The sequence below is a fragment of the Misgurnus anguillicaudatus genome, chromosome 5 (assembly GCF_027580225.2).
Source record: "Misgurnus anguillicaudatus chromosome 5, ASM2758022v2, whole genome shotgun sequence".
NCBI lineage: Eukaryota > Metazoa > Chordata > Actinopteri > Cypriniformes > Cobitidae > Misgurnus > Misgurnus anguillicaudatus.
In genome coordinates this window covers 28,306,413-28,315,608 of record NC_073341.2, presented here as the reverse complement: position 1 = coordinate 28,315,608, position 9,196 = coordinate 28,306,413, and the positions used below count along the sequence as shown (strand labels likewise).

Here is a 9,196-nt window from a genome sequence, read left to right as displayed (position 1 = left end):
CTTTTGCTTCAGTAAACCTTCAAACACTGTATTAACCTTGGAATGAGAAACTGATCTCTTCCCCTGTGGAAAATAATGTACACTGGTTGAGCTTTCGAGCTGAGATTGGGAGAGAATTGGGGAGAGGATTTCTTAAATGCTACATATTTTACTTTAAATGACGTCACGGGCCTGTCAGCTAAAGCAGGACTGGCAGGTTGTTAGTCAGAGTAGCAACTGAACCGTCCAGCTGCCCACGCTGCCGCGGGGTCGCTCGGCGCATCCTTGCCCACTTTAGAGGAGAAAACAAGCACGCAACTAAGAGGGGACAAGACGCGTCCGCGTTTTCCGAAATATTTGGCATCGGCGCGCTTTGGAGAGACCTGAAGCTATTTCGAGCTTTCGCGGGATATAAAACATTAGAATGATAGCATCCATAACATTTGGAGTAAGGTGTCTAACTTAAGGTTATCATTACGCGTCGACGTTTGTTGGACCGCATAAATGGACGAATACCAGGAGGACTGACTGGGAACTGTCTGGAAAAATGTGGCTGAAACGGTGTGTCACACGCAGGTAATAAATATCCCTTTTTTAAGCGCAAGACTTTGATATCTTTCAAATGTAGGCATCGTCTGAATGTATTATACGCCCACTGCCACTATTCAAAATACAGAGATATGTGAAGTTTTTTGAACAAGTTAATGCGTGTCATCGTGTTTTGACCCGTTGTGAATGCGAGGTCTTACCTTAAACTTGCATATAGCTTTGCTTTGTTGGTATTTTCTTCAGCAAATATTATAAGTGATGCTGGTTGTGTGAATAACAAGAGGACTCGCAATTAAGATTACGAATGAAGTTGCGAGTTGTTCAAGCAGCGCTCGCTAGGGGTCGCCAAATAACCGCACTGCACGAAAAGACAACAACGCTCGCAAATAGGTCGACTAAACTAAACATAAACCACACGCAGGAACATAGTCTTTGCGTTTTGGAAATGCATGCCATGATTTTAAGTTTTCATCAAGTTGCCTTTCTGTAGCTTAGGTTTTAAGGCAGTGCGTTAGCAAAAGGTTGTGGGTTCGATTCCCATAATAATTAATTACATATATAGATTAAATGCACAGAATTGTACGTCGCTTTGGATAATGCACGAATTGTAAATGGTAAAGGTATTAACTTTAGATAGACAATGTTCATCACATTGTTATAATCTGATCACATTGCTTAAATCTGTGTAAATTGCATATAAAAAGTTAGACTGAAAGTAAACACGTTAAATCTGTATGAAACAGACGTTTGTTTATTACTGCATGCATGCAAAATAATATGAGGTGTGCAAGAAGTATGCTACTGTAAATTACAGTGAATGCATGCAAGAAAGAGTTCGGGTCTAAAACATTGCACTTTTTATTGACATCACTTTGATATATTAGTATCTGGTGTAGTAAGCATATAACCCTCAATCCTATAAAGATATAGTCTGCACATCTGCAGTTCCAGATGAGACCGAACACAGGGATTGGCTTTAAAGTGGAAAAGATGATGCCGAACATGACATGTTTTTTAGTTGTAGTATCATGAGACATGTTATTGAATGTCACTTTAAGTCATATGTTTCATGTATCATCTGTACAGATATGTTGGTGTTGTACACTGATAGTCACAGAACCAGAGTGCAGAATAATTGTCAAACAGACGAGCAACACAATTAAGCCAGATTTAAATGAAGGTTTTTGAGGGTTACGGTCAATTTTCAGTTGTTTTATCTTCTTATATAAGACTGAAATCAAATGTTAATAGTCCTTATGAAATTTAGTGTCACCCAAGCATTATATATCCACAATTTTTAATACAGTGTGGCAATAAAATGCATACTTGATTGCATTCCAAGTTTAAGTCAGTTCAGCTGTCAGGATATCAGAGCCTCTGCCTTTGGCTATTTCCAACATTCCTTACTATTGCAAGTTAGCTGAACAGCCTTGATGAAGATCATTAGCTGCATCTCTTAATTGCTCCATCAACTTCTTTAATATCAGCACATCAAGGTTATGCGATCTCTCGAGATCCTTCCATGTCCACTGTGGATATCCAGCATCCAGCCGAATTTCCTCATAAAGCCAGCAAGGCGAATTGGTCCTGATACAACAGACTGGGCATGTATCTCCGTGTCAAGTTTACTGACCTGGAAGCAGTTACGAGCTCATGAAATACACAGCGATATGCGAATGTGGAGCCTGTTCACTGACCTGAACAGCAGCTGGTTCATTACAAAATCTGTCAGTGGAAAAAAATTAGCTTGTTTTGCTTTGACACAAGCTGTTTAGTCAATTTCATTTCTTGAATCTTTAAACTGGGTAATTTGATCGTTTTTACATTTTTAAATTCCCGTGCCAAATTCTCCCCGCCTGTCAAATGAGACTCTCCAAGTGCACACTGCACAAGCTTCAACATCTTAAATGACAGCATGCAACTATCTCATTACCATGTACACTGTAGCGTGTAATAGCGTAACACTTCTGTCATTTTTATACCACTTTTTTTTCCAAATGTAAACCACTGGCATGCATGCCTGGTTAGTTTGAAGAGTGCTCTGCACTCTTGATGGTCTGGTATAATGGCAGAACAGTTTGATTGCGCCTACTGCTACTTAAAGTGTTATGTAACAAAGTCTTCAAATGTTCAATAAGCCAGAAATGACTCTCCAAACCAAAGCTAAGGGCGCAAATGTCAGTGAAGTGTCTTAATCAGCGAAGATTTTCGAAGGCCAGGGTTGTTTGAGTCTTAAAGGGATAGTTCACACAAAAATGAATATTCTGTCATCATTTACTCACTCTCATGTTCGTATGTAGGATAAACAAATACTATGGATGTCAATGGGTACCACCAACTGTGTGTTTACTATAATTGATCAAAACAACATCTTTTGTATTTAACAGAATAAAGAAACTCATACAGGTTCAGAACAACATGATGGAGAGTTAATGATGCCAGAACTTTCAATTTTGGGTGAACTATCCTTTTAAGACTCAACCCTGGCCTTCGAAAATCTAATATAATAATCAAAAATAAAATGTTTTTAGTTCCACTAGTAGTTATTTTATAATTTTTCTAAATGAACTTTTACTTTTGCCAATTTTACTTAATCCTTTCATGTAGTGATTAATTAAAAAAAAAAAAAATCAATTTTACAATGTGAAATTAATTTAATCTAGTTCATTCAACAAAAAAATGTGTCTTAGCATTGTGTCATAACATTGTTGCATAAAAGTAACAGATTAATAAAACCAATACAGACTTGCATCCCATTGGCTGAGGATTTTGCAGTGTATTATGGGTAAATGTTGTTCTGGCACCCTCTTGCAGAAGTGTAGCACCATTAGATGTACGTGAGCAATAAGTGGCCAAGTATGAGTCAGTGAACTTGTTCTGATATATTTTAGAACAAAACAACAAACAGTTTGCAATGTAACATTGCATTTCAATTATGTTTGTGATATGTTTGATAAACTGTGATTAAAAAAGGTCTATATGATGAGTTGTATTGAGCAGCTGCACTCTGATTGATTTATTCAGTGTTATGGACTTATTAAATCCTAATTAAAGGGGGTGAAGTTTATAAAATGGCATTATTCAAATTTTTGGTCATCATTAACTAAAATTTTCATGTTTAATTATAAACATGTTGTTTGTTGACTCTACTAAGGTTTGTTAAGTTTACTTAAACTTCTTTTGTAAAATGAACTAAATTATTGTTTGTTGAGATTACCTAAACAAATTGTGTGGAACCTGTTGACATAATATTTTTAATTAAACCCAACATTTCATTTTTTTGAGTAATTGCATATTAAAGGTCTTGTTTTTCCTGATCCAATTTTTCAAACTTTAGTTAGTGCAATGTTGCTGTTAGAGCATAAATAATACTTGCAAAATGATAAAGCTCAAAGTTCAATGCCAAGCGATATATTTAAATTTCCCTTTTAAAGCCTACAACGAATGGCCAATTTGGACTACAGCCCTTTACTTCCTTATTGAATGACTTCAAAATAATAGTTTCTGACTAACCTCCACCCACAGGAATATGTCAGCTTAAACGGCTCTGGCTAAGCTAAGCTGCTGTCGAATCACAACACACTAAACAAACTACACAATCAGAACTCGTTACGTATTTCTGAACGAGGTACTTCACAGAACAAGGAAGACATCAGTACGTTTTTTTGAGGACAGTAAAAACAGCGCTATAGAGATACGTAAATTGGTGAAAATATTGTGTTTTTTACACATGAAACATGAACACTTGTTATATTGCGCACAATAAACACAAGCATAGCTTCAGGAAAAATAGGACCTTTAATGCGTTTTTGTTATGTAACATTTGAAGAATTTGGTTCCAATTAATATCAATCAAACCGCAGTTGATTTGTTTTGATTTAAGCCTTCATAACAAAAAACACAGCTAAGTAGCAAAATAAAACACAATCAAAACATGATAACATAATAATCAACCCCAGTATCACGAAATTACATACCTAATTTGTGGATCTATTCTGTGAGACTGACACGTTTTTTGCCTTTTTGTGTGAACATGTCACGCATTTCTGTTTACGTGTCACTGTCACGTATTTGTTACTCAAATGTTTCGTCCTATTTTCTTACCATTGTCGCTTCGGTTTAGGGTTAGATTTACATAAAATGACGTCCAAACCAAACTCTAACCCTAATGCCAGGCGACAATGGTTTAAAAATCATAAAATATAAAAAAAGAAATCATGAAAAAAACAATACTTAAAGTGACATCACCAAATCTAACCCTAAACCGAAGCGTCAATTGTTTAAAAATAGGACAAAACAGTTGAGTAACAAATGCGTGACAAGTTCACGCAAAAAAGGCGGAAAAAACGTGTCAGTGTCACGGAAAGACTACAGGTACATAATTTTGTGATACAGGGTTGTAATAATAAACATGTTTTGACATTTAAAAAATAAATGGAGTTATGTCCCTGCTGAAAAAAACAATAAATCCATTACAGAAAATTATTTTGGTTTTATTGGGAATTTTATTGGTTCTAATGAAATATGGCCCAAAACACATTACAGTGTAGTGGTTCTTGTTGGTCTCTAATGGTATGTATTGGTTCTATTGGTTCTATGTATTGATTCTAATGGAATATGGCCCAACACACTACAGTGTAGTGGTTCTTGTTGGTCTCTAATGGTATGTATTGGTTTTATTGGTTATATGTATTGGTTCTAAAGGAATATGTATTGGTTCTAAAGGAAAATGGCCCAAAACACACAACAGTGTAGTGGTTTTAATAGTAAAAGCTAATGGTTGCTATTGGTATTTAATGGAAACCATTCAAATTTTCTGTAATGGTTTTATTGTTTTTTCAGTAGGGCTCGTTTTGGAACCAAACCTTTCATTTTGCTGTTTCAATGTTTCTATGATTGGAATCAAAAAAGTGTTACAGTATATAGCATCTTAATAGAAATTGCCCCCATAATGCATTTACGAACAACGTAAAGCAGCAGTGTTTAATGTAAAGACTCTTGAGACTCACGCGGTCAGTGTTAGCCAAGTTGAATCACCATGGCAGCAGTGAGCCTTCTGAAAAACACACACACTCCTTCTTACACAAAATTCATGTAGTGCATTTTGTTCAATCAATACCACCTTTATAAAGCCTCAACTGTATCCGTCATGGCACAAGACCAACAGAGTCGCTGCTATACTCCTGGGCCATGTTTACACCCTCTCCTGGTTTCTGCACACAACATTTAAAAATGACCAGTAAACAGTTTTATTTGAGTTTTAAAGACTCTGAGGATTTCTATACTTTAGCATTCTAGACATCCACGATTTGTACATTCGGCCTGAGAAAACCGCTCATTTAGTAATGAGGCTTGTTGTGTTAGCTTTTACATTACATATGTGAGCCTGTGGGCCATGTACACAGTTGTGCTAAGGGATTTATTATGGTTTTAATTGCCTTTGGCTGTTGAAAATCTTTTATCTGTAAACTTTCTGTCCCTGCTGTACAGATGCAATGTTGTTCTTTTCAGCCATAATAACAGCTGATCCTCTCCTCCAAGGCATGTTCCTTACTACAAAGACAGCGGATGTCTGTTTTTTGTTGTTGTTTACTGTGATGTGGAGGGACTTTACTGTAGTTACTTGACCTACTGTAACACAAATACACACATACAGAGTTACCCAGTGTTGGACATACTCTGTTAAAGTCCATTAGGAAAAGGATGGCCAACAGTTTCTGTTTACTTTGAAGGCAGTTTAAATCATTATAGATTGACTCAACCCTGCTGAGAAATACAATGTTTTAGTCGAGTATTTTCCTCTTGTGTGCATGAATCACCTACTGGGAGAATAAACATCTGCACCACACAGCTGTTTGTGAAAATGTAGAAATGGATTTGAAATAATTTTTGTCTTTTTTTAATGACACAACGCTTTGTTTTGTTAAGAAAATGTTCATTAGCAATCCTTTATTCATCATAAATCAAATGGAATAGTTGTAGCTCCATTCAGTTTGCACATTTGTTTAAGAGGAGATTCACATTTTCACCACTTTAATCCGTTTAATGGTTTCAATCTGCCAATCGCCATAATTACTGGATTCAAATTTGGATCATTCATAAGGTTGCTCTTTGGCGTTGGCTGTAGTGTTTGTTGGATCTGATTTGAGGTTGGTCTTGGCATTTTGCATTTAATGGAAGTAAACAGAATGTAGAAATATGACATTTCACGATTCAGCCAAACAGCTGTCCTGCGGGTGATGCGAGTGGCATCAGTCCATTATTCATTCACTCAGGAGGAAAGAAAACCATTCAATTTATTACTATTAAAATATGTCATCATTTTCCACTAATCTGCTAGAGGTAAAGTTAGAAGATAACTGTAATGGCTCATTTATAATTCAAACCTGGTCCTTCCTCCAACTACACAGGTACTTTTATTGCATTGAATAACACTTCTGAATGTTGATAAGTTTCAATTTCATTTATGATTGGTTATAAACATACTTATAATAGGGCTAGCTAATAAAGCTTAAAATGAATCTTAATATTTTTCAGCATTTTATTGACCCATATCTCAATATTTATGTATTATATTCATTTTAACTCAGAAGGACCATGATTGTAACCAAACTAGTAGATTCAAAATGTTTAAAGGGGACATATCATGAAAATCTGACTTTTTCATGTTTAAGTGCTATAATTGGGTCCCCAGTGAACTAGAAAATGTGAAAAAAAACCACCCTGTAACTTGGTTTTGGTGAACCATTTTCCGCAAGCCTGTGAAAAATGGGTAATTGAAATTTGGCTCCCCTTTTGATGTCAGAAGGGGATAATCACACCCCTTAATGCGCACTATCCAACCACGGCACTGCCATTTAGTGCAGAGATCAGCTCATTTGCATTTAAAAGGACACACCCAAAATGTCACATTTTTGCTCACACCTACACCTAAGTGGCAATTTTAATATGTTATAATAAATTATTTATATGGTATTTTGAGCTAAAACTTCACTTGCGTACTCTGGGGACACCAAAGATTTATTTGACATCTTAAAAAAAGTCTTGTGAAATGTCCCATTTAAATCAAGAACTAAAGTTCATAAAAAACACTCTTCCCTTATTGTTTAAAAAAAGTTTTTGAGCACCAATATAAAAAAAAGACATTTTTGAGCGTTGACACAAGAAACGAAATCAATAATTTTCGCAACCTGACCTCACAAAGTTCTGTGGGAAAGTCACTGAATTTTTTGCTAATTTTTCCGTGGCATTCTCACGGATTGGTTACTCAACTGCTTTTACCTATTTTCAAACCACTTCGGTGGCCGGTTGCATAAACTTTAAAGACTGGTCTTAAAAGTTAGTCATGTATTTTTCTTCATGCCTGATCATAGCTATGTTTAGTATGTTACACAAAAAGGTACATTGATCTAATTTAAATCCAAATAATAAGACTGATTAGCCCTAACTAATTGCTAGTTAGTCAGAATCATTCTTAAGACGCAGTCTTAATGTCACGGCTATGTTTATGCAACCGGCCCTGGGTTAGATTTGGTGTTTGCGTTAGTATGTCATTTTAAGTATTGGTTTATACTATTTTTTTCTGCTTTATTCTTTTATATTTTCTAAACTTTAAACAATTGTCGCCTGGCGTTGGTGTTAAGAGTTGGGTTTGGGTAAGGATGTCATTTTATGTAATTCTAACCATAAACCGAAGCGACAATGGTAAGAAAATAGGACAAAAAGTTTGAGTTGAGAATGCCACGGAAAAAGACAGCCCGTGGCAGGGCCACGGAAAAATGTGGAGATCCATGAGAATGCCACGGAAAAATTAGCAAAAAATTCAGTGACTATCACACGGAAATTTGTGAGATCAGGCTGATTTTCAACTAGCAAGCCGTGACACAAATGAATGAAACGTCTTATTAAATAACACTGTAAAAATACAACATGAAGTTAAAACAACTTGGTTGTTCAAGTCAATTCAACCTACTATTTTAAGTTTTGACTTATGGGGTGTACACACCAAACGCGAATGTAGCGATTTGCATGAGTAAATTACATACAAAGTAGGGCTGTTCCGAATACCATTTTCTCTAGTAGAAATCAAATCGAATATTCGAAGCTTCGGAAGGAGGGGCTGAACATATTTTTCTCTTTAATAAAGGCAGGAATCTCTCTGTGTGTGTATATGCGTGTGTGTCTGGCTGTCTACAGTTTTATTATGTGGCGGATGTGTTTGCTGCCGACCCAAGGGAGTGTAGTGCCTTTTTTTCGTGCAATATGGACATGTGACACGTTTAGAATTAATAAACTTTAAAAATACTACAGAACAGCGCAAGTTGGAAGTGGCGTGCCTGTCACGCGTCCTGCGAGAACAGCATTAGTGAAACAAAACACAAGAGCATTACTTTTAATAAGGTAGCCTAACATTTTTCTAACAAACAAACATTCCCGTATCAAAAATTAACAGCACAGTAATTACTGACATCGTAAAGGGTACGCCATTTAAATAAAACAACGAAAATAAATGAACGAAGTTCAACAAGCTGTAATAAAACGGTAGCATACTTTCAAAATCAAGTTTATTTATAACACGTACACCATCCAATATGTATTTTTCATCAGTAGAACAATCAAGAAGATCTTTTGCAAAAACCCCAGTGCTCCGTCATGCAAGTCAACCGAT

At 36.0% G+C, this 9,196-nt stretch overlaps 1 protein-coding gene across 2 annotated transcripts in view; it reads left to right on the top strand.

The window, feature by feature from the left end:
- Window positions 1-213: 213 nt before the first annotated feature.
- The window catches only part of ajap1 (adherens junctions associated protein 1), a 64,098-nt gene continuing 55,115 nt past the window's right edge, over window positions 214-9,196 (top strand). For both annotated transcript variants that reach the window (XM_055168356.2, XM_055168355.2), the window contains exon 1: window positions 214-555. In XM_055168356.2, coding sequence (XP_055024331.1) covers window positions 527-555 — 29 coding nt within the window. In that variant the 5' untranslated portion in view covers window positions 214-526. The remainder of the gene's footprint in view (window positions 556-9,196) is intronic.